At 39.8% G+C, this 25,555-nt stretch overlaps 2 protein-coding genes across 5 annotated transcripts in view; one reads left to right on the top strand and one right to left on the bottom strand.

Annotated features, from left to right (window-relative positions):
* The window catches only part of ghra (growth hormone receptor a), a 42,552-nt gene extending 25,966 nt beyond the window's left edge, over positions 1-16,586 (top strand). For all 3 annotated transcript variants that reach the window (XM_088294988.1, XM_088294982.1, XM_088294973.1), the window contains 8 exons: positions 4,912-5,047; positions 5,149-5,318; positions 6,247-6,425; positions 7,897-8,056; positions 8,171-8,261; positions 8,331-8,400; positions 9,557-9,786; positions 10,174-16,586. In XM_088294988.1, the coding sequence (XP_088151114.1) occupies positions 4,912-5,047; positions 5,149-5,318; positions 6,247-6,425; positions 7,897-8,056; positions 8,171-8,261; positions 8,331-8,400; positions 9,557-9,786; positions 10,174-10,864 (1,727 nt within the window). In that variant the 3' untranslated portion in view covers positions 10,865-16,586. The remainder of the gene's footprint in view (positions 1-4,911; positions 5,048-5,148; positions 5,319-6,246; positions 6,426-7,896; positions 8,057-8,170; positions 8,262-8,330; positions 8,401-9,556; positions 9,787-10,173) is intronic.
* Positions 16,587-19,939: 3,353 nt separating this feature from the next.
* selenop (selenoprotein P) lies at positions 19,940-24,405 on the bottom strand. Of its 2 annotated transcripts, none has more exons than XM_088294953.1 (5): positions 24,302-24,405; positions 22,903-23,136; positions 22,607-22,819; positions 21,897-22,014; positions 19,940-21,556 (listed from the first exon to the last, which is right to left on the bottom strand). In XM_088294953.1, the coding sequence occupies exons 2-5, from the start codon at positions 23,106-23,108 to the stop codon at positions 21,269-21,271; spliced, it is 825 nt and encodes a 274-aa protein (XP_088151079.1). In that variant the 5' UTR covers positions 23,109-23,136; positions 24,302-24,405; the 3' UTR covers positions 19,940-21,268. The 2 variants fall into 2 exon arrangements, with proteins under 2 accessions (XP_088151079.1, XP_088151087.1); XM_088294961.1 differs by having other exon boundaries at positions 24,321-24,374.
* Between the last annotated feature and the right edge of the window lie 1,150 nt (positions 24,406-25,555).

Below are 25,555 nucleotides of genomic sequence, written 5' to 3'. Positions count from 1 at the left end.
CAACATGATATACAAGCCGCACCATACTATAAGCCGGAGCTTTTTTCTGTTGAAATAAAAAGTGTTGTTTACTGCATGTACAGAAAGATTTTGTACTGTGAATGCACATAAAGGCACAGTGCCTTACAACATGGCACCAACTTTGCTAATTAAAACAGAACAGACCCAAGAGGAAAAAAAAAAATCAAGATTTATTTAGCGTATTTTCTGGCTATAGAGCGCCCCTACAGGTGAAAGAAAAATTGACACAAAAGCCGCACCCGTGTATTCGCCGCGCAGTTCAAAATCTGGGAAAAAAGTATCGGCTTATAGTCCGAAAAATGCGGTAGTTTAAAACCTTAGAAAAGGACTACAGTATGTTATTCTTTGAGTATAAGTGTTCTTATGTTCGCCATGTGATGGAATTTTCAGCTTGTCAAAAAAAAAAAAAAACCTCCCTGATACAAGCCTGAAAAAATTATTGTCAGTGCCATAGTCTGGTCTTGTATTGTATTGATGTATAGACTTTTATTTGGGAGTTTCAGTATGTTCATATTCATAAAATACAGTATTCCGTGAGCCTTGAAAGATCAGTCAAAAGACTAAATTGGCACTCAAGAGCAGGTGTGGGCAAACTACGGCCCGGGTCCACATGCGGCCCATTAAATGTTTTAATCCGGCCCGTCGAATTTGAAAAACATTAAATGAATAAACCTTGGATTTTTTTCTAAATACTATGGTTTTTCAAAGGCATATACCGTATTTTCCGGGCCATAGGGCGCTCTTTAAAGTCCCTAATCTTGCCCAAAACAAACAAAGCGCCTTGTAACGCGGCGCGCCCATTATATGGTCTAAGGATCACTCGCGACCATCAACCCTTTTACTCATTGGGCTGTTCGGAGTGCATGTTAGCACACCCTGCCGGACAAAGTCTGAGTCATCTATGCTTCTAATTGACCGTGACTTATACAATATGTGACTATTGTGTTTGGGTGATGGTGTAGGAGAAAGCAGAATAAAAAAGGGCAGCTGTCCACAATGTTGTAGTCTGTCTTATCATTTATTTTATTGCAAGCAAGAAACGTCCCAGGTTTAGACAACAGACAAAAAGCCCAAAGCACAACAGCACATCTCTCTAAACAGCCATATGATTGGCTGAGTCTGAGTGGCTCCCAAGAAGCCATTTCTGTAATTGGCTAAGGCTGAGTGGCTCCCAAGAAGCCATTGCTATAATCTTTTTGTGTTATTTTTATTTCTTTTGGGTATATTGATGGCATGAGAGATACATGTTTTGTGTTAATCTTATTTCTTTGTTTCATTGTTTGCTTGTATGCTGAGTTTTTTTTGGTTTTGATTTGAAACCGTGACTCTAAGGAGTGTGGTGACCAGTGAAGTCCCTCCCCTGACCTTGTCTAGTAGGCTATTTCCCAGACACCTTTTATTGGTTAGAGTCATTATTATTGACAGTGATTCCTAATAGTTTCTTGACATCTGTCAATAAAATGGGATGGTGCCTCTGGCAGCGATTCTTTAAGGGATTGAGTCCTGGTGAACTGGCATCAGCCGAGCTAGCGCGAGCTCGAGCAGCCGAGTTAGTGCTAGGCTAACGTGCTAGCGGGAGCAGCCGGTTCGCGCTAGCGCGAACGTGCTAGCGGGAGCAGCCGAGCTAGCGCTAGCGTGCTAGCGCTAGCGTGCTAGCGCTAGCGTGCTAGCGCTAGCGTGCTAGCGCAAGCAGCCGAGCTAGCGCCTTGTAATGCGGCGCGCCTAGTATATGCATTAAAGACGGAAATAGCACCCTCAACTGGTGTTGCGCCCTTTGATGCAGCGCGTCGTATGGCCGTATTTTTACGGTATATTGTTGTAATGCTTTTATTCATGTTAATTTAAAATTAAATGTATTTTTTTTTCTCCGATGAGGTGAGGTGACCTAAACACTCCATTCATCTGCTCCTGGTCTGGCCCCTCTGTCAAATTTTAGAACCCATTGTGGCCTGCCAATCAAAAAGTTTGCCCACTCCTCCTCAAGAGGTTGTCTTTTTTTAAAAAATGTCTGGGACTCAAAGAGTTATGTGTGACGCCAGCAACATTATGTCTCGTGTGATGATGTCACACATTCAGCACTGTAATGCCAAGAGGAATGTCGGCGGTGTGTGTGCATGTGCAAGTGGTATGAGCACAATGTTCCCACTGATGTAATAAAAGTAAATGTATGCTGTGAACTTTTAAGGCCGCAGAGGTGATTAACAAACCTGATTTTCCTCAAATAGGGGCCTATCCGCTAATAGATGCCCTACCCCATTTAATCACTGGGTAAGACAAATAAACACTTTCCTCAAATAGATTAAAAATGACAGGTAGTAACTGTAACGATCTCAGTTCATGTATACGCTGTCATGAACTCGCCGACATGACAAGTATAACTGCTGAGGGCCTGTCGCTATTTGAACTCAGTTGCTAGCCAAAAAAGCAGCACCTAGGCTTGCAAACATTCGGTCGATTGATTAAAGTGATGTAATGCATGTTGGCGATAAAATCTAGTGAAAGCTGATAATGTAATGTGGAGACCGTGATTTCAAAGAAAATGAGTGCGTCCGTCAACTCTAAAGTGATCGCTCCACAATGCTGCGTGTTCCTGAGAGCTACAACTTATGTTACGGCTAGCTCATGTTTTTTTTCCGAATTGCCCCATAGGTCTCTTTTATTTTGTTTTAAGATGCACTTTGACTTGACAAAATTGTATTCTGCTCAAAATGTTTGTGGAAATGTCTCTCTTATAGGATGTTTATTAACCCGCGTCCTTAAGACATTTTTCTGATTGCATTATGGTCTAATATTGTAAAAGGACCAGTGTGGCGGTTGTTGGTGGGGCCCCTCTCTCGGGTTGCACGCCACTCCCACCAACCAGCAAGGCATTTCGATACCTGACAGTTGGACAATGGCACTTTAATGTTCTACGTGGGCTTTTGTTTTGAAGGTGTAAGTACACATGCATGTTGACAGTTCTTTATATCACCTGTTTACATTACCTTGTTTATTTTTTCTTGTTGCAAGGCATTTCCTTGACCTCTCCAGGACCTTTGATCTCTTTGTGTTTGTCCTTATAATTCCTACTTGTTCAAATCTTCAAATCATTCTTCCTAAATGTCCCAGAATGCACTTTCATTAGACTGCAATGCATGGATGAAACACATCTTACATTTTTCTTTGTGCTACATAAATGGAACACTGTCACCATGTAAGAACATGTAAATAAAAACAATGGCACCATTTGAAAAAAAATATATTTTTTATCCGGTCAGCGAAAATACACACATTTTCTCTTATTCATTCGTCAAGTTTTTTTTTTCCCAATGTGCCATTAACCTCATGTTTAACTAGAATCTGCAAAATGAGCTGGAAGAAGAATATTATTTACGGCGGCAGCGGCTCATTCGCTAACACGGACCATTTCACAATATGGCAACTGATGTAGCTCGTCCGTCTGTGGCGAGGAAAGTGCCTCATTTGGGCCTTTCATAGTGTGGCCCTTAATGGGCAAAAGGCGAGGATGAAGTGTTGTTCCCGAGCTCCTCTACAGGATAGAGCAACGCGTAAATGGACTAGATCAGTACTACGGAGGGGCCGTATTGGGACCACACTTGCTAAACAGATGTGTGACAAATGTGCTAAATGCAAAATATGTGCTGTAAGTGGCATATATTCCATTTTTGACAATATATTTATCAATGCACATGTCATAAAAGATCCAGCCAACAACAAAGCGTTTGAATCAAACACCAACACAAAACAATTACTGGAATTTTTGGTTCCCTGTGCACAGAGCTTGTCTTGCATAAAACTGACCACTAAAAGACGGCATAGACCTGCTGAACAAGAAACCAACATTAAGTGCAAGAACTTTTTTTTATCAAAAATAAGTCACTCAATTTTTCACATTTTTTGTCCTATGTAGAATTTCAAAGCTGCAAAATATATATTAAAAAAAATTGGATATTTGGATATTTCACATTTTTTAACCAAGCATTGAAGCGAGCATAAGAGGTTAAATACAATTACAAGTGCGGAAACATCGGAGGGATTTTTCGATACGTAGCTCTTGCCCCATTCAAGTGAAAAGAAATGTCATTAATACATTTAGCAACAGGTGGCTTCTTAAGCTTATGGTGTAACGAGCAATTGTTGTTTTTTTTTAATTAATTAATTAATAACTACTCTCTGTCCTTTCTCTTCCGTGTTGGGCCGCGGAAAGAGCGCAGAGAGCATGTCTTGCTTGTATTTTGCGAGTTTTTGTCTTTTGGGCGGAAGTGGGTTTATATCCGTCCCTTTAATCGTCCCGAATCAGGTCAAATATAACGACAATTGAAGAATTCAAATATTTGAATGAATATATTTACAAAAAATCTCTCGTATCACCCTGGTCCGAGCTTATCTGTGAATTTGCCTCGTTGGACAACATGAGTCTGAGAAGTTCTGGTGGCTGTGTATCTACAGCTGTGTTCGGCGTTGTTTGGGGAAGTAAAAACCATCTACCGGTGAAATATTTGCCAACAAGTCTTTTAATTAGCTGTTTTGACGTGAATAATTCCATTTTAAGTAAACTACACACTGAAATTTGTCTTTGTCTGACTTGGCATTAGTGCAGTTTATTAGTTTTTAATCGTGATTTTTTTTTATTTTACAAATTCAAAATAAAAAACAAACATTATAAATTAAAAACAAAAACAAACACTATACAATAAACACAAACTCAACCTGAAAGGGACGCTTCATTGTAGTTAACATTGGCACTTATATAATGGCTTTTCATGTAAAAATGACATCAGTACTAAAATAATGATTAATTTATTCAAAAGCATGTCAAGAGAAGCTTGCCTAAATTCTCAGTTTTGTTCCATTGATTATTTGTTTTCTTCTTGTCTTTGTGTACCTCAGCTCCCGTTGAACCTCACTTCACTAAGTGTACATCCCGAGACCAGGTAACTTTCAGCTGCTGGTGGAGTCCCGGCGGTTTCCACAACCTTTCGGACCCCGGAGCACTGAGGGTCTTCTATCAAAAGCGTGTTATCGAGTAAGATTAGTGACCTGGATGCCCCAAATCCCCCAAAATTGCTAGGAAACAGACAACATATCTGTGGCTGACATGCTGCTTTTGTTTATTCCTGCGTTTAGCTCCTCCACCAAGAATGAATGGAAAGAGTGTCCAGAGTATTTCCACTTGAGGCGGGAGTGCTTCTTTGATAGAAACCACACAGCCATTTGGACCACCTACTGCTTGCAACTGCGCAGTCAAGACATTACCTATTTCAACACGGACGACTGCTTCTCTGTGGAAAACATAGGTTTGGAGCAAACGTTGATTTTCTGACTATAATTTCTTCTTAAGTGCTCAGGGCTCAACAAGCATACTACAATATTCCGTTGAAGCAAGAAACATTGTGTACATTCGACTCCTGCATACTCATGGTTCGGCACAAGTGGTTTTGCATAGTCACATATCCCCCCCCCCCTTAATATCTTTTAATATTTTCGGAGGTCAAGTTTTCTTTTTTTTTCCCTCCATCATTTGTCTTTTTCTTGTGGAAAACATGTTGAATATTTATTTGCATTGTTTAAAGAATTTTGGGAATTTATGTCAGTGGCCGTCAATTCGATGCAGATATTTGCTATTTACCGCCCGACCCAGTCCTCAAATAGTGGCCGGTGTTGTTTGGTGAAAATACATGTCCTAGATTGGTGTGCGTGCAATATGTGCTTTGATTATTGATTCCTTATTTGTTCTTACTCCCATGTTAATCCAAATGGAATGTGCAACTGCCTCATATTATGATTTTTTTTTTGTTGCCAATGCAGTGTAGTTGGAGGCAAAGCTAATTGTATCCTGCTTTTTCCCTTTTACAAAGTCACGTTTTTTAGACCAGTTTTCCCAACCTTTATTGAGCCTTAGCATGTATGAATTTGATCTAGATAACTCTCATGGGACACCACCCAAAAAAATCTCACAAAAAATTATATAGTATCCTGAAATAGTGGAAAAATATTTAATTGTTCTACCTGTCTCTTCTCGTGGGAGTTTTGCAAATTGCAGTTAACATGTAACCTGCTTTATTTGTCCAATAAATAATTGTAATTACATAACAGAAAATGTGAATAAATGAGTATTTTATTATTAAAATGAGCAACTTTACATATTTTACAAGCAGTGGTGGTACTTTCGTATCATTTGCACACATTTATTTTGATGAACTATATTGTCATTTTTTTTGGCAGTGCGTCCTGACCCTCCAGTGTCACTCAACTGGACGTGCCTTAATGTGAGTCCCTCTGGACTCAGTTACGACGTCATGGTGACGTGGGAGCCGCCCCCCTCTGCAGATGTCGCTGTGGGCTGGATGAACATTGTCTACGAGGTCCAGTACAGAGAGATGAACAGCACCACCTGGGAAACAGTGAGTCGTCTCTCTCTCTCTCTCTTTTTTAATTCTACAACTCTTCTTGAAAACTTTACAAAGTCGGCGCAACATGTGTGCACTCCAACCTTAAAGTGGAAGATCAAATCGGGACATGTCGTTTAATTTTTCCTTCCTCTAAAGCCACTGGAAGCCTGAGCACGACCTCCTGGGAAAACACAGGCGTACTCGAGGAAGTCAAGGAAGGGAGTGCTTGGTTTAGAGGTCATGGCATTTCTGCCTGGTTTGCTAATCTCATCATATCAATCTTTCTCCAGAAGTACACCTGTAAATCTGAAACCTCTGAAAATAGGAGTGATATGCACTGACTGGCTACAAAATTTGGTATGCCTCCTCATATCAGGACGATGCATGCATGAAAAAGGTGGCAAGATTCAGATCATAGTTCATTTTTCAGTTGTTCAATTTAAAAAGTGAAACTCTTATACAGCATTATACAGACTCATTAAACGCATAAGCCAAGGAGTCAAACTGATTTTCTTCGCGGGCCGGATTGTGTTATGGGTTCCTTCAAAGTGTCGTTTTGGCTGTGAACCCAAATAAATATATATAAATCTATGATCACCTCATATTACATATACATTAAAAAATGATGAATAGCTACGGGAGATTTGAAATCTGGGACAAGTAAAAGCTGGTTGTTCAAAGATGATCGCGTTTATTTTAAAAGGGGAATTGGTAAAAAAAACATTTTGAAGACAAGAAACATCAAATTGATGCGCATAATTAGCTTTCAAGAGACACGTAAAATGATGCAACAAGCCATATCTGGCCTCCGACCTTGAGTTTCACACCTGTGGCATACGCAAATATTTAGAAAAAGCCAACTCTAAAGCAGTATTAAAAATCATATTTGATTGTTTTTTCACACATCAATTATCCAAGCCGCTTGGGGTGTCGCGGGCATGCTGGAACCTATCCCAGCTGTACACCCTGAAGTGGTCACCATCCACAAAGACAACCAACCATCCGCATTCACAATTTGAGTGTTCAATCAACCTACCATTCTTTGGAATGTGGGAGGAAACTGGAATGCCTGGAGAAAATGCACGCAGGCACGGGAAGAGCATTAACAAAACTAAACAAGTTTTTCGAAATGACTCAAAGACAGCCCAACCAAACATTTGATTCTGAAAATGTATTTCACAAATGGGATAATTGAGGTTCGGTTCCCAGTCTGTCTCTTGAGAAGTGTCTCCGGTCAACTATTTATGATTGCACTTGATTTTTCCTCTTTACATGCACGTTCTGAGGGATGAATTTCTTTTTATTTCAAGCACAACACATTTTAACAAGGTTTCCGTTCATGTCAGCGGTTGCCACCCGGAAGTATCCTGACCCCTATTGTTGACGAACATTATGACTTTGTCTATACTGTATTTGTGAATCATTAAATCATGCAAGTTGACCTGATGTTATGGATTTCTGTTACATCGTGTGTGGTCTTCAGATGGAGGTTCAACTGCAGGCTCAAACCCAGCAGACGATCTACGGACTCCATGTAGAAAAAGTATACGAGGTGCACATCCGCTGTAGGATGAAGGCCTTCACCAAGTTCGGAGACTTCAGTGAATCTGTCTTCATCCAAGTGTCCGAGAGTCCCAGCAAAGGTAACGTTTTTTTTGGTTTGTTTTTTTTTTAGTGCATTTGTAGTTTTGTGTCCTTGTTTGGATTGTAATGCAATGCAATGGTGATTTTGTTTTTCTTTTTCTTCATCTTTCTAGATGCATTTTCCCTGCTCACATTAGTTATTGTTTTGGGAGTTGTGGCCGCCGTCATACTAATCATGTGGATTGTTGTCTCGCAGCAGCACAGGTAGGAACTCAAATGCGCACACGGAGAAGATATTTTGTCTTTGATCAATTGCCATTGCTGTCTTTGCAGATTAATGGTCATTCTGTTGCCACCGGTGCCTGCACCAAAAATTAAAGGTGTGGATCCAGAGCTGTTAAAGGTATGTATGTTTTTATCATTTATGCCATTTATTTTTTTATTTGAATTCATATATGCGTGTGCGTGCATATGCATTATGGCATATCCTGTTGTGCCTTAGGAAAGGTTTAAAGTCCCTGTAATGTGAAACAAAATATCTTCTAAATTTGACGCAGCACAGAGAAGAGCGTTGTTAATAGCCTTGCCAAATTTGAATGATTTAAAAAATTTAAACCACCGTCCTGTAAATATTAGGAAAACCAAAAATGTGAAAAAGAGTTTAATGCTGTAGCTCCACAACTGAGGACTACATTCTTTAGTTCTCAGTCTTTGCACGTTTCCAGCGAAGAAACAAACATCTTAATCTGTTTTACAAAGTCTTAAAGATGTCCAACCCCTCAGCAGAAAGTTAACATGAACCATTAAAAGCGTTGTATAACCAATGTTTTTTTTTTAATGGCATTTCTATTGACATGCCAGTATCATTGTTCATCCCAACGCCCATTTCTCCCCTCACCACATGACTCACTGTTTATTGTTTGCCTGAGAGACCAGAATTGATCATAATCCAAATAAGTGATTTTGGAGCGCTCGGCTTTTAATTGTGGGGGATGAAAACACGACTAAATTCAGCATTGAGCAGCTATCACTCTAAAATCATGATAATCAACACTTTGTAAAATATTTGCTACAGTTTTGCAGAATCAGAATTACCTTTATTATCATTATACTCAGTGTACAATGAGATTAGAGAGCTTCTTGATAAATGATCAAATAAAATAATAATGAATAAAAGAAATAAAAATAAGAACAATCGAAAAGAGTGTTGAAAAAGTGTACACATAATATTGCAGAGTTCAGCATGGAGATGGCTCTGGGGAAGAAACAGTTTTTCAGTCTGTTAGTCTTTGTTTTGATGCGCCTGTAGTGCCTGTCAGAGGGCAACAGGTCAAAGAGTTGTGAGCTCAGGTGGGTATTGTCCTTAATGATCTTGTGAGCTCTGCTGAGGCACCAGGTGGTGTAGATGTCCAACAGGGAGAGGAGAGGGCAGCCAATAATCCTCTGCGCTGTTTTGACTGTCCTCTGAAGCCTCACTCGGTCTGCCTCAGTGCAGCTGCCATACCAGGTAGAGACAGAACATCAGCGGGCTCTGATGTTGTCATTTTGTTTCCATGTAGAAAGGGAAGCTGGATGAGCTGAACTTCATCCTGAGCGGTGGAGGTCTGGTTGGCGGCCCCACGTATTCGCCGGACTTTTACCAAGAGGAACCGTGGGTGGAATTCATCGAGGTGGATGTGAAGGATCCGGACACTGGCGAAAAGGAAGACAACCAAGCCTCGGACACCGAGAGGCTGTTGGGGGTCTCTCAGCCTGCCAGAAACCGAGCGGGCTGCACCAACGCACTCAGGTACTTTTTGTATTTCTACCAATGGTGAAACCTCAGTTAGAGTTGTACAAGAATGGTGGGGGGGGGAATAATTAATTAATAATTAATAAAGTTAAACTACAGTAGCGTAATAGGCCCAAATGTTCCTATTAATTAAGGGGTTCTGTTGCCTTTATTTTAGTGTCAGCCAAACCTACAGACCATTTTTAATGTATAATACAAATCTGATATTGTTTATTGTAATACAGATTAAGTTGTTGCTTGTATTTTTTCACAAAAAATATATGAAAGAACTGATTGCATATTAAATCACAATCTCAATATTAAGAGGGGGAATCACAGTTCAATTATATTTGTGAATGGTTGAGTCCGACTTATCAACACGCTCCTATGCTCCTGTCCTATCAGCTTTCCTGATGATGACAGCGACAGCGACCACCCTTATGACCCGAATGGTTCTGATGAAGAAAGTGCCGCGCTCACGTCCACGCTGCTGCCAGGCCAACCCGACGACAGAGAAGCCTACGTGGACTCTGAGCGAGGGGAGAGGCCCCCGGCGCATTCTCAAAGCGGCGCTCCTCTTACATGGGTCAACACAGATTTCTATGCCCAGGTCAGCAACGTCATGCCCTTCGGCGGTGTGGTGCTGTCGCCTGGACAGCAACTGCGAACTCAGGAGGGTGGCCCGACTTCGATTGAAGACGTGAAGAAGGCAATGAAAGACTGTGAGGACAAGAAGCAAAAAGAGCTTCAGTTTCAGCTCCTAGTTTTGGACCCGGATGGTGAGAGCAACACCCGACAGATGATCCCGCCGCCTTACTGCTCCATGCCCGACGAGAGCTACCAGCCCGGCGAGGCTCTGCCAACCGAAGCCTACCAGTCGCCTTACGTCTCTACTGACTCTCCCCAGGTGCAGCTCTTTGCCCCCGTGGCGGACTACACGGTTGTGCAGGAGCTGGACAGTCAGCGTAGTGTTCTACTCGACCCGCCTCCCGTCCAGTCTGCGCAGTCATGCCTGTCGCAGCACCCCCTCAAAGCACTCCCCGCCATGCCCGTGGGGTACGTCACCCCAGACCTGCAGGCGGCACTCTCGCCTTGAACGCAACACGTTTAGACCAGGAAGTTAGCTGACACTTGCTGGAGGGGGATTGACTCGTAGCGAGCTGGGAGGGGAGTTGAACTTGCGCCCGCTGCCTTACATGTGCGCCGCTAAAATGTATTTCCTGCGCTTTGTGTTCTGTATCCTTGCAAAGGATGGAGGTGAGATACTTTTAAAGAAGCAATCAGTTTGACACTCGTAATGCTTTTGTTGAGGGAATTGCCGAAGTCTTAACAGTGCAGATCATTACAGTTATCCTGACTCAAAGACGGCAGAAGAAGAAGCATCTGCCATTGTTTACTCTTAAGTAGTGTACATAATTGACACTACTTTATCATGTGTGCTTACAAGAGATATTACAACTATTAATATTCTGCTCAAACAGCGCACGAAGCTCTGATATTTTTCACATTTTGCTGCAAATCTGCATCGCATCGTATTTGTAATAGTGCTTTATTCATATGCTGGCCAAATTTTTATTTGTTGAATTTGTGATTTTATTTTTCTGGAAATGAATGAAAACTGTCACTCTGCGTGATAGAAACGAACAAAACAACAAATAATCCAGTGGAAAAGCTTGTGTGATTTCCATCTTAAAGATACTCATTCAATCTTGTCCACATGCCTATCCCAGCTGACTCGGGCCTAAAGATGGCAATCGAAGCTGAAACATTTATATTTAAAATGTGGACAGGGTATGATTTTTTATTTTACAAATAAACACATAGATGTACACACATACGTGATTTCCTCATCGTAACTGTGATAAACAAGTTCTACATGGCGTCATGATGACTTGCAAGTGGAGGGCGGCTGTGAGGCGTTCAGGGACACTAAGGAAATTGCCATAGTGGCTGACCAAAGGGAAGCATAAATCGCAGTTCATGGACAGAAATGAGTGTTCCCCTTCGATCACGGCCTCATTTTTTTTTCACTCACAGGAATCTTATATGATGTACTTTAAAAGAGAAGGATTGCTTTCAATATCATTGGAACTGTAGTAACAATACTTTGAAAGCTGTTGTACATGTAGCAAATGGACACACCCACACTATCAACCAATATCAGCTCAACTACTACACACTTACAATGTTATTGGAATTGTTTTCATATACTGTATGTTTATGTCATGAAATAATTCAGGGACGGCGAAAGGATTGAGTCGAAAGAATGTGAAGGTGTGTCAATAGGTGTAACTAAACACAGTGTTAACTACCGCTCTTTCCACAGTTGTGTTAAATGCTTTTCACACCTGTGTTGATGTATGTTGAACTAGTCATAATGATAATAATAATAATAATGATAATGGGATTTTCAATTGCAAAGGCGGCAGTGTGTTTAGGTGAACTGGTGAAGCATGTCTGGATACACGTTCATAAAATATATAAAGACGATAATTGCATATGGATTTAAATGTTACAGAAGTTGCAAAAGGGAATTTTATTTAAAAATTCACCTGCTTGATTTTTAAGTTTTTTTTTGTTTGTTTTGTTTTTTGTTTGTTCTTTTTAGATGTGGTTGAAATGGGGGATAGTGACAAATGGAAAAGCTGTGAAGATTTTTCACAAAAGTGCCCGTTCAGTGACGGATCAAACTAATTAATCCTCGTACTGGCCATCGTTTGAATTCGATGCTTGGCCAACAAAAATGTTCTCATTTTGGAAAAGGTTTTTTGTTTTATTTTAACGGGAACACACAAAAAATATATGCACATTTTATATAGATTTCTTTTCATTTAGTGATTTCAATCCCAATTGTTAGTATTGCTACGTGGTACTTCTGCATTCGTTGAAAGTTAATTTAAAGTAGAGCTAACATTACTATAGGGCAATAGTAATATTTAGCTGGAAAAGCCTGCAAAGCTAACAATGCTGCCAGCCTGCTACCTGGAAATGACCCGCCTGCTCTAAAGTGCCTGCGCAATTGTGTGTGTATGAAAATGTGCTTATGTAACTACAAGTGAGTGTGAAAGTGTTATTGCGTGTGTGTTTTATATATCTAATTGTGTGTGCGTGTGTGTGTGCATGCAAGTGTTGGTGTGTAGCAGTGGCGGAGCTAGACTTTTATCTTTGGGGTGGCCAAGGCTACGTCAAGGAGTCGACAAAACAAAAATGTGCACATTTTCCACAATTAACATTCATTTTTATATTGAATGCTTGCACACTCATACACACACACGCGCACATGCCCCCACACACACGCACACAGTCAATGTAGTCACAGTAACTCTTACTCTCACATCTCATTCCTACTCATATCAGGGTTCCTTTTTTCATGAATGAATTGATTTTCTTTTTCCATGTTGTGTTATCAAATCCATGAATTTCAGACATCTTTTAATCAAAATATTTGACCTTTTAGTAATACAAGTTTTGAAATGTTAGGCTGGCATCACTAACGGTCTTGCCGTTTTATGAAATCTGCACTTTCATCTTAAAAGTGTCTGGGAAAATACACCACTGTTGATGTTAAGTTTATTATTCTTTTCAGCTGTGGAAATAATTTTCTGTACCCTGCTGTATGTTCATTTTCCCAGTAGAGGGTGCTAACAGACGAAACTCAATATATATAGGCCTAATCAAGTCACTCCTACCAGATTCGAGGGGTGGCAATGCCCCCCCACTTCCCCGTCTGTCTCCGCCAGTGGTTTGAACAATTAAGTGCATGTGTAAGCATGATTGTGTGTGTGCGTATGTCACTTGCAGCTTTGTTATGAATGAACTGAAACCCAAGGACAAGTTTTTACGTTGTCTGGCAAAGATTTCCCCCCCAAAAATGAAGGAAGTTCCCAGCAGGTGAAACCCCCTGTTTGCTGGAACTTCCGTTCCGTGTAGTGACTGTAAATGTGTGCAAACTGGAATATATGCAATGCAAACAGTGACGGGCAGTCGAGAGGTATTTTCTTCAAGCTTTCCGTGGAACTCCTTATGGTAAAGTGCGGGTGTGCCATTGCCAGCTCACACTGAGTTCGTTCTTTCACTAAGTTCATATGTTAATTGAGATTTATTTTTTCGAAACGTTACAGACACTTTAGACTTAGCACTTTGTACATGCGTGAGAATTTAGTAGGATTTTATACAAAAAGTAGACTTCGCTTTTCTTGACTGATTTTGAATTAAATATTTCCCTGAATACGAAATTATGGGAAAATGTGGTCTTTTTGTTTGTTTTTTTAATGGTCTTCTTTACCTATGGTGGTGGGTTGGTGACAGCTAGTACAAAAAGTTCCAGTTATTCATATATAGAATTTTATTTTATTTTTTCAGCACAGGACAGAGGCGGGCCTACCAGGTTTCCACATGGAATAAGAGGAAGGGGGCAATAAATGTTACTTTCTTGTGGTCCAGTGACTAGTGCGCTCTGTAAACAAGTACAGTGCGACTCTGCCTGTGTCTGGCAATATGCTTTTAGCCTTACTCTTTTCGTTTAAAAGAAAATACTGTATGTGTCCCCCAAAATATTGTTCTTGACTTCGAATAAATTGGAGTGTAACTTTCCAACAATATGAAACGGTGAGTCCCTCAGTGACAACAGTTGAGAACCCCAAAGATTTTTTACTTTTTTGTCAAAATATTTCCTGAAATGCTCAATTCTCTCAAATATAATTATTCAATGTCTACAATTTTTCACTGTCATTGGAATTTACTTGCTTTGTCATTTTTCCTTGGTTTATAAAATATGGTGATCATTTGTATGTTGCATAATTTTCCCGAGACGTGTTAAATGATAAAATTGTAGTCACAAAGTTATATTAAATCTATCTGAATCTAGTAGGATGCCGTGAAAAAAAATGACCAGGTTTACTTTTTTTATGTAAAATGCTATATCCTTTTTGTTTTTAATGAAAGAGCTTTTAAAAAATGCCAGCTCAGTTTACTCTTTTAAATTGTTTATTGATGATGGAAAATTGGTACTTTGACAATTGTGGGGAGGAGGAAGGCTGTTGGTCTGATTTTCAGATAAATAATAATTTAGTAGAATTAGTGAGTATTGAGTGAGAAATAAAAGTTGTCTTTGTAAAGAATTTTACTGTCATTTCCCCATTATGCTTCATGAATTGTATTTTTTAATCGTTCGTGGAGGAAAGTGGTTTTTGTTCCATTCATTGTTTTTGTTTCAATATTTTGCGACTAAATTCACATGGGAACATATCCACCATTAAATGTTTCAATACTTTGACTGAATCCATTGAATTTTGTCTTTTTTTTTTTTGTAAATAATAAGACAATGAGTAATGTTTATTATTATTAAGCATCATTTTTTTAGCTACAGAGTTAGTGTTTATACAAGGAACTTGACACTACCAGTTTGATGGAATCATATACTGTGATTTATGTATTTAGTCTGTTGCATTCAACATAAATGAATAGCTGCATTTGTTTTTGCTATTGATATTTCACTGCCTGTCAAGCCAAAATGTTTACGTCCCTGCAGCATCAGGACTGTGCCAGAGTATGAGGGGTGTGTGGTTTTAGGGGTAGGGGATTTCTGAAAAGTAACACTATGACATTCATTTCTCCCATCCAGATGTGTTATGTCACAATTCTAAAGCGATTGTGTCAATATCGTACTTTTCCTGGCTTTTGTGTATAAAGCTCTGTTGCGACAGGTTCTCTGCCGGTAAGAGTTTCAATAGTTACACTGCAAGCATTCTTATGTTCCTATTTCTTTATTATTATTATTATTATAATTATTGTTTCCATTTTTCAAAGTGTCAGAGAGGCTGAACAAAGCGTTTGAGCCTCCAGCTTGTTCTGGATCACATGTTGTGCCTCAGTTTTTTTGTCGTCAATGTTTCATGACAACGTCCAACTGACGACTATGCCAACATTGTTCATCATCAAGTTCAGTGGTATCTTGACTTACAAGTTGAATTTGTTTCCTGACTATGATTTCAACTCAAATCACCCAAATCTTAAATCAACGTTCCCTGTTGACATGAATGGAAATAACAAATTCTTTTGTAACGTATCTTTGGATGCGAAGGTCATACTCTATATAAGTATTTGTACTGTATGAAAGCATACAGTAATAAACAAATGGCCCCTTTTTTGTCTTAATTTAGTGGCTGTGCGGCTTCTTGTGGTTTGGACAATATTTGCCATTTTTCGCAAGCAAAAAAGAATGTGACTATTCTGTTCTCTGTAAGTATTTGCACCATTTGTGTTTAATTACAAGTTGCTAGCTGTTAGCCTGTCTGTGGACGTTTAGCATTATATTTTAGCATTCAGTTAGCGGGCTTTTGAGAGAAGATTTTATGTAGTTTAGTTAAAATACCCCAACATGTAATTATCTTTGTTTTATATATTTATTTTTCCAGTAAACACAGGAGTGGCATTAAATGGCCTGCAACAAGCACATTGGCATCTTTCTGGGAAGAATTCTCCACTATGTGCCAAACCGCACGCTCAGGGAGAGCACAACAGAGATCATGTTGAGAAAATAAACTCACTCCTAAGTCCAGTTTTTGCTTGCAACACAAAACAAGGAAAATATATCCAATTGTAAGTTGGGACACTTGCAACAAGTCAAGGTACCATTAGAACCTGCTTCAAGTTGCGTTCCTATTGGTAGCATCTACTCTCAGCGAGGCTGTTTAATTGAACTGGAAGAACAAAGCTGGCCATCAATGATGGGATATTCTTTTCTTAGCAGTTCATCCTTGTCGGTGTTTCATCTGTGATTCATTAACTTGCGACACAATAAATGTAAATATGCCACATTTTAATTTTGTCCTGATCCTTTTTGTTTGTCTCGAAATTTGTCCTGAATGGAAATGTCCAGCTATACAGTGTTTCATTATTTTTTTTTTGCTGTTAACAAAAAGATGAACGGCAAAATTAAAAACTGGCATCAGCTGAATTTACGTTTTTTTTTTCTGTACAAATTTCTGCAACTATGGGTATTTCTTCTAATAATAAAACTCCCCACTTATGGACGCCGTGTAAGCAATTTGTGTCCACTTGAAGTTATGACAAACAAATGCTGGTAATACCAGAGTTTGTTGACACACATGAACACAGAATTGCTGTACGTTTGATTTTCAACGGGAAATAATGTGACCATAGTTTGTAGTGAAACTGATTGCAAAGTACAAGCTGAGGAAAACTGGGAAAACTGTGATATTCCAGAATTTGTATTATTTTTTTTACAATTTACTTAACAGCACCTGCACTTTGTGCAGATTTTTTTTTTCTTTTATTTTGGCTGCGGTACAATTTTTTGTGGGGATTTGTTGCTTGATAGAATTCAATGAATTCACGTGCATGTGCGCATGTCTGTGTTTGTGTGTGTTCTTGTATTTCTATTGTTTCAGTGCACAAAATGGCAGGATGACCTCCTTTCACCCCACATGCGTGTATGAGAAGCTGTTTATTAATTTTGTGGGGGTTGACTGCAGGAGGAGTACCTTTCACCCTGCGCATAAGTGTGTGTTTGTTTGCAAACACGGATTACAGGATGCTTTCTGTTTGTGTGTGTGTGTTTGTACACTAGTATTGTTTGTGTGCAAAGAAATGGTTGGATGACCTCCTTTCACCCTGTGGCATGTGTGTGTTAATTGCAGGATGGGTACTTTTACCCTAAACGTGTCTATGTATAATGTACACGTGCGTGTGCGTGTGTGTGTGTGAGAGTTGAGAATACAGGCTTGTTTGTGATCCACATAGAGGAACACTGTGTGAAAGGGTTCACGTGTGTGTGCGCTTCACTCTCACTTCCAGGCCTGAGCGGTGGTGAAGTAGATGGAGGAGAGCTGCAGACCCACGGAGAAAGCTTATTGACCAATTAAGACCGAGGCTGTGTACCGCTGCTCTGTATGGGGGCTGATTAAATCACACTGACCGCCACTCAAAGGACATTGTGGCTAATTAGCTATAAGTCACTCTCCCCCACCCGTGTATTGGATCATCAGTTCAATTACGCCCACATAGAAAAGGCACCTCGGCTTAACTCATCGCCTCCGTATGGTTGTTGACCTTTTCGGACATACAGTTTGACGGGACATTTGGATAAATGGCTCCAAGCTGAAGGACGCTTGAAGAGCAGCATGTCATTACGAAAACAACTAAAAAGATTACGTGAAAAGGCGACTGTCACAAATTTGGTAAACCAGGGTACACAAACCAACTTCTAAACTCAGTAGGTTGCAGTAATTGTAGTCATTTTTTGCAGAGGATAAAGAATATATCCCTGTGAGGAATTATATTATTCATATGCAATTGTTACTGCACTGTTCATATTCAAATAGCCTTTGCTTAAAAGGTAACAAGTGTTGTGTTCAATCAGCACATTTTTCATTCATCATATTCATCATATTGCTTTGTGTGGATACTCAGAAGCAATGTCCTTAAAGTGACGCTTCATTGACGTTAACAGCGGCATTTATATAATAGGCTTGCATAAAAAAAACAACATCAGTACTAAAATGTCCCCTCTTAAAAGACTGTGGTCATTTAAGTTTTTTTTTTTTTTTGTGATGAGAATTACAACAAATTGGCATGCCCCCTTTTAGAGCTCGGCTTGTTTTTTTTTTTTTCCGGTTTCAGCGTCTATGTCATAGCGAGGAGGTAATATTGTTCGAATTGTCAGTTCTGTGTATGTACCTCTGCTCACTTCCACAGTTCCTCATTCTTCTATAAATCAGCCACGGAGGGGCTAATCCTTTTTGATATGTTGAAGCGGTCATAGGTAGGGGTGGCCACATAAATTTATGTGACAATTTTTGGACGTTATAAGCAATGAAAGTACAATGATTTCCAATGAAGAGTTTGTGATCAGTCCCTTTAGTGACTCGTGTAGTACCATGAGGAGGGCAGAGGGGGCGTGGTCATATTCCTCATTAAAAGTTCTTTTTCAAGTCTAACTAATTTCAGATTCTGACCAAAACCGAGCTTGTAAGTGAAAAAGGGCCATCATGGAGCTTGTCCTCCTTAAGTTAAGTAACCTTGCACAACTTCATGAGCTCCAATAAAAGATTTTGCTTGACTGTCAAAGAGGCGTCTATTCGTCAACATGTTTTATTTTGTTTTAACTGTGGTTATAGTTTGCGAACTACACTGCATCCTATATCAGAGATGTTTGTTGGTTATTCACTTACTAGACTCTATACAGTATGGTAGAGCAAACTAGTTCTTCCACATAGAGTGGGTAAAACGCAAACATGGCCAAAATAAACAAAACATTAGCTTAACAATCTAATTAAATAGGGTAAGCGCATCTAAATATGTGCTTAGTATAACGTCATAAAGGATTTGGAGATCCTTAGATCGTTAATTTGCAATTTGAGCAGCTCGTTCTTTTTTTTCTCTCTTTTATGGCGCTTTGTCGTCATCTGCTGGACACATTTGGTATGTGGGTCATTGTATCAATTCGGACAAAAAAAATGGATGATGCTGCTGCAGCTGATGTATTGCTGTTGTTGACATCACTGCATGTTGTTTATAATAATAGCAATAATAATAATCAAAATAATAATAATAGCAATAATAATAATCAAAATAAATAATAATAATAATAAATTAGATTTAGCATTTGTTCAAATGTTATAATTGTTTTCCTGTCTGTAGTTTTTGTGATCAGTTACACTGGTCAACAAATATTTCATTGTTTTATAAATCATTGATGCATGCAGATTTTTGTAGTGGATTTTATGTGCTGATTCTGAATCTGCCCTCTTTTTTCTCATCTCATGTCTTCACATCATGTTTTCATAATAATAATCAGAATAATTCTTATTATTATTATTATAATTAATATCACTGTAATGATTTAAATATTTAGTAATATTCATTAATTAAGGATTACGTTAAAAAACGTGGATCTTTTTCTGGAATGGCATAAATTATAACACACGGTAAAATCCAATCCAAATTAAAAACAACATCTAAATATCTATCAAAGTAAAGATCAGCGTAAAAAAAAAACTTTATGGGCACACATAAAGCCATTTTTTAACCAAATTTGCTGGTCCGGTGTTATTTTTAAAGAAGCTTAAACACGCGTAGTTAATGTCATCTCAACATAGTCAAACAATTCAATATTGCCATCTTGATCCAAAAGGCGCAAACACAGAAGAAGTGATCCAATCAAAGTTTATTCCACTGTCCTTTCAGATGCTGTATAATTCACAAACTCACTTTACAATACATTGCTCTGTGCAAGCATCAGATTTCTGGGTGACATTTCACCTTCCCGCAGAAACCTTCATTAAGCACAGCGTGTATTACAAAAGTAATTCCTGCTCCATTCGTCTCTCTTTGTGACAGTGGATTTGTTTAGCTTTGCTTTGATATGTGCAATTTGCAAGTAAATGTAGTACAAGGAAAAAACAGTTATGTGCATGAAAATTATTTTGAAAAAAAAATGTGCTTAATAGACCAATACATTCAGGCTATGTCTTTCAAAGATTAGCTTCTCGTGCAAAGTTCCATTACATTCTGTACTTTAGTGGTTTTAGATACTTTTGGAAAAGTAGTCCAACATGTAGAACATTAGGTCTACATTTCTATATTTGCAAGTGTTTTGACGTCTTCTTGTGGCATGCTGGTGCTCAGGGAGTTTGAAGAAGCCATACCTCGACTGAGGGATACGCTTTCGAGGCCCTAACTTTAGCCAAAGAGAAATGGATCAAACAAGAAGATTTTGCTGCTCAATTCATATTCCTCAAACACAATGTTAATCAGAATACCGCGTTTAGACTTGCGGGATGCATAGAACATATTACTGTAATCCATTTTTGACTTGACTTCCCGTTCAATAGTAGTGCAGGAACACTGCATCCACTTATTTTTGTTTGGTTGTGTGTCGTTAGACTTTTCTAATAGCTTGATAAAGGCTGGGAAAAACGGTTCTGATATGCCTAATATACATTTTTTAAAGAAAAACTCTTCCCACCATGTTCCTTAATGACTCGTCTCCCATCCCTGCCATCCTGCCTTCACCCAGACGCCCCTAGAGCATAGTTTGTGCGCCTGGTTTCATAAAAGATGGAGGGGTCCAAAAGGGGATATGGGACATTTGGGAACATGGCGGCCTATCTGGATAACGGATGACGTGAGCTGGTGTTCCTATTCGAGAATGACATCATGGCCAGCTTTACAGATGGCCTCATTCTCAGCTCACGACCCCCGGGGGTCAGGCTCACTGGTCCGGCTGAGGCGGCTGTCAGTCGACCCGGGGCAAGCGTCACTGTCAGGTCTCGCTGATGTGACTGACCTCGCCCTGCCCGTGTCAGTGTCATATGGCGGGTAGCGCCTCATGACAGCGTCACAGACTGGGCTCGCCCGACTCGCCCAACACCCTCCGTCAGTGTCAGCATCAGCTGGCTGCGGTAGCGGCGTTAATGTCGGAACCAGCGGTCCAACGTCAGTTGTGCTTGGACTTTCACCTGGGCTTCTCGGGTGCTCATGGCCGCTGCAACACCGGTGCCCCCTGTGCCTCCTGGGGCGCCACATGTGAGTGGCCCTGACTAGCCTGCTGCCCTAAACTGTGGTGACTTTGGCTTTGCACCTCGTGGTTTCCGTGGTGATGATGAACATGACTGGCGTCGTGGCCGTGGTGCCCATGCTGATGATGGTGGTGGTGATGCCCGTGATGGTGTTGACCATGATGGCCAGTTTCTGTGTCGACTGCCGGGGCGACATTGGGACGCTCTTCTGTATTTACTTGACACTCTGGTGGGATTTCAGCACTCTGTGGAAAATTCACATGAAACAATTAAGTTAACGTGGGACTCAGTGGCAGCTTGTCAATAGAGGGCGCCAACACAGTAATCACCTTGACAAAGCCAAAAATTGAAGTGTAAAATTGGAATAAAAATAACTCAAAATATATGCATATCTATTAATAGATGGCCAGAAGGAATATTATATACTGTACATAATGATGTGTTATTTTGCTCATGTGTTGTCTGAATTTCAATGTTTTTCTGCGCCGGGGTGCGCAAATTTACCCATTGAGCCTCGCTAATAGTTTGACATGCAAAGTATAGAAACAACCATGTATATAATCACAATCATAATCATAATAATACCTCATATGTGCAAGCACCACATAAGCGCCTGCAGTAGGTGTCCTTGATGGCACCCTCGATGTGGCCCTGGCCAATGACGGAATACGGAAGTGAAATCTGGTGAGTAAGGCGTCCACATCTGATGGTCAAGAGTTAATTAAACAAAGAACAAAGTGAACAATTATGGATACATATATAGAATGTATACAAGGAGTTCTACTCCACAATCTATTACACTAATAATTGCAGTCAACTCCTGGGGCAAGGACTGAGCCCTACCTCAAAAAGTGAATAAGCATGAGAAAACCAATAGACACCTCCCTTACAAATGTAACCGTAGGGCATAAAGCTGCAAAACACTTTAAATTCATTTCAAACTCATTTTAGAAATGGACCCATAAAAATAAATGTTTTACAGATAATTTGAGTTTGATAAAATGCACCAGAAATACATGTGTGCATCCATGTAACTTTCCGCAACTCCCACTGACAACCCAGGTTTTAAATATTGCTGCACAAAACTGTGAACAGCAAACCATGAAGAGGTGGGGCTCAATCTACAGAACTCATGTGTATTAAAAAACACACTTCTAGGCCATACATATAAAACTAAATAAAAAAAGGTCACATGACTGCATATTGTTTAAATTATTTTGGAACATTAAAACGCTGTCATAAATTGATGACGCCCCGTATTGTGCAAATTAACGATCATGTAGAGGTGTTCAAACCTGTCATAGATGAAAAAGTCATCCTTGGCACCGCTCAGCAGCTGCCAGACGTCCGGCAGGTGTTCTTCTTGTTTGTAGAGCGCGATGTTCGTCGACAACCTCTGTTGCAGCATGGGGTGCAGCTGTTGTGCTTGCGCCCCCTGGTGGTTGACCACCATATAGGTGACATCTTTCAAACCCCGACTCTCCATCTGTAGGCGCAGGCTCTCCATTCTAGAGGGGGCAAAGGACCAAAAATGAATGCCCATGTCCTGACGAGCAAATCCGTTTGCAGTCTAACTAATCACAACACTTACCTGGACGCTTGCACCAAACAGAACAATCAGCTGGCCTGCAAAAGGGCCACCACCGTCACACGGCCCATCGCCGCCCTCATGGGTTCCACCGTCCCGATCCTCCAGTCGGGTGGCGGTTGACAGCGAGGCCCGTTGCCCCCCTCGCTCTCCGCCCGGCCCCCCTGGAGCAGGCAGAGAGCGAGGAGCAGGCTGAGGTTCACCCACATGCCTGCGGCACGTCCGCGCCTCCCTTATCTGATGAGGGAGAAAGACAACACCAGAGATAAGATGTCACTTAGTGCAAAGATGTCCCTTAGTATAGGATGTACACTTGGGAGTATTTTTAGGGCATGAGGCGTAATAATTTACACCCCCATAAATTCCACTGAGCAGTGCCAGTAGCAGAATAAAAAGACAATTTTAAAAATATATAAATAAATAAAATTTGAATATTTGGTAGAACTGAGTTATAGTGCGTTTCGCTTGTGACTTGTTTGTGCAGTTTAGTTCTTTATTATTGGAGAAATAAAAATAATAATAAATCCTCTCTGTAAAAAAACACAAAACAGTCATTAAAGTTTGATTTTTTTAATTATTGACATTTAAGGCAGCTGTTTTAGTTGGCACAAGGTAAGCTATACTTTTTTGCAACAAAAATATTTGCTGACTTGTTTTTACTTCAATCTTGTGTCTTGAGATAGGGTGACCCCCCCCAAAAAAATTGTTTTTTTTTTTAAATACATTTGTACAGAGGACGTCATCTATACGAAATAAAAAAAAGAAAATTCCATAATTTTTTCTAAAATACCACAGTTTGAGGTTTCATTTATTATGAATAAAATATTTTATTGGCTTGTTGCAAAGGTATCGTTTTTTTTTTTGTCTGACCCTGTACAACAGTTCTGTAAACTCTTTAAAAACATTTAATTGTAATGCCTCGCTTAACATGTTGTTGTCTGGAAGTTTTTAGTACTTTTTTTTTAAGTGTTGAATTTTGCCAATTAGGGCAGAACGGTGAACCAGTTGTGAGAACGATTGCCTCACTGTTCTTAGTTTTCACCTTCAAGTCACGGCTCTGGTCTTCTTATGTCCACTTTTAGTTGTGTTTTCTGAACCTAACCTGCATGTTGTTGGAACGTGAGCGTAAGACTCAATGCATAAATAAAACCCACTGGGGAACATGCAAAACCCACTCAGTAGAACACGGTGCCAAACTCCTTTTTAAAGTAAAAAGGACAATTTGAGAAAATAATCAGACTGATTTTGGTTATTTCTATGCAAATAATGAGCACAAATTGACAGTCAAGAAGTAATCAGTGCCAAAATGCCTCATTTATCCCAAAATTGATTTCACGTGGCAAAATACTCTTGCGAAAAATTGTGAATGAACACAAATGTCTTTTAAAAGTGTGTCTTCTACCTGTTTGTCGAAAACTTGCCTCTGCACAGCGTTGAGTTGCAGCAGCCCCCTTGTGCAAAAACAAGTGTGGCCCTCAGCTGCTCCCCACTCCTTAAATACTCCGCCTGTTTTTGTCAGCCCAAAAGCAGAACAAAGGTCAAGCTGAGCTTCTTTTTTTTTTTTTTTTTTTTTGCTGATGGCGACACTTTTCTATTTACCTTATAAATCACATCCCTTGAACTGTGAACATTTCTTTAGGTTGGAAATTCTGAGCAATTTCTGGCAGAAATGATTTAAAGAAAAGATGTCGGTGCTGGCGAATAGTTTGCTTTTTATAGACATGGAGGTGGTTAAAAACACGTTGTGCAACATATTTGGAGAAAGGGCAGCTGGAAAAGAACAAAGGGTGGATCACTGGTCAGTGGCCAGAATTTTTGTGCAAAGTCCATTAAAAGACAGGCAGATTTAAAAACTCTTCAACTTGTGGAATAATTAGAAGAAAAAAAAAGGTATTTCTTGAACGTTTGATTTTAAAAGCAGTGTAATAGTTAAGATGTGGTATGTAAAGGATGTTTTTGGTTGCTCACTTTTGTGCCAAAAAAGGTTTCATTTAAGGGGTTTCACTGCTTCTATTGTGTAGAACGTTTTCTTAACTGTCATAAGAAGGCTCATATAAAGAGGCTCAAAGTCTGAATTGACATGTTAAGTGTATGCCGAAGCAGGTCGGAATGATGACATAATAGGTGGGGGGGTGGAGGCTCGACTGCGGTCAAAGATCAGAGCCGTGTTTGACACAAAACTACTTTTTTTTAGCAGAAGAAGCATTAACGACTAACTTGAAGGAACACATCAGCAAGTGCAAATCGACATTGCTGAACCTGGATGACCGCATGCACACGATATGCGGTCATGCTATAAGACTAACAACAGTGGTGGACTTGTAAAATTCAAATTTGGACTCATTTAAAAATAATTTCCCAATAGGTTATAATAAAGGGAATTCATCTATTGCAGGCTTGAAGTAATCAAGAAGCCTCTTGGATTTTGCGAAAATCTTGCACATCGTCACACAGGTTGAGCCATTGCAACTGATTAGAAGAAGAACGAGGGCAGTTGGCATAAAAGTATCCATTGCATAATTTTACTTTCATGCAAAGACATTCAAAGTTGTCGTTAGGAGTTTTATTTGGATCATAAAGCGGATGTGCCCAATGATTATAAAAGATGCAGTATTGTAAGACGTGATCCAGGGTGCCCTGCCAGAACAAGATGATT

Source organism: Idiotropiscis lumnitzeri, chromosome 1, assembly GCF_059441095.1.
Source record: "Idiotropiscis lumnitzeri isolate Australia: NSW breed Sydney's pygmy pipehorse chromosome 1, RoL_Ilum_1.0, whole genome shotgun sequence".
Classification (NCBI taxonomy): Eukaryota; Metazoa; Chordata; class Actinopteri; order Syngnathiformes; family Syngnathidae; genus Idiotropiscis; species Idiotropiscis lumnitzeri.
The sequence above is the reverse complement of the archived record's forward strand: the minus strand, read 5'-3'. Positions and strand labels throughout refer to the sequence as shown.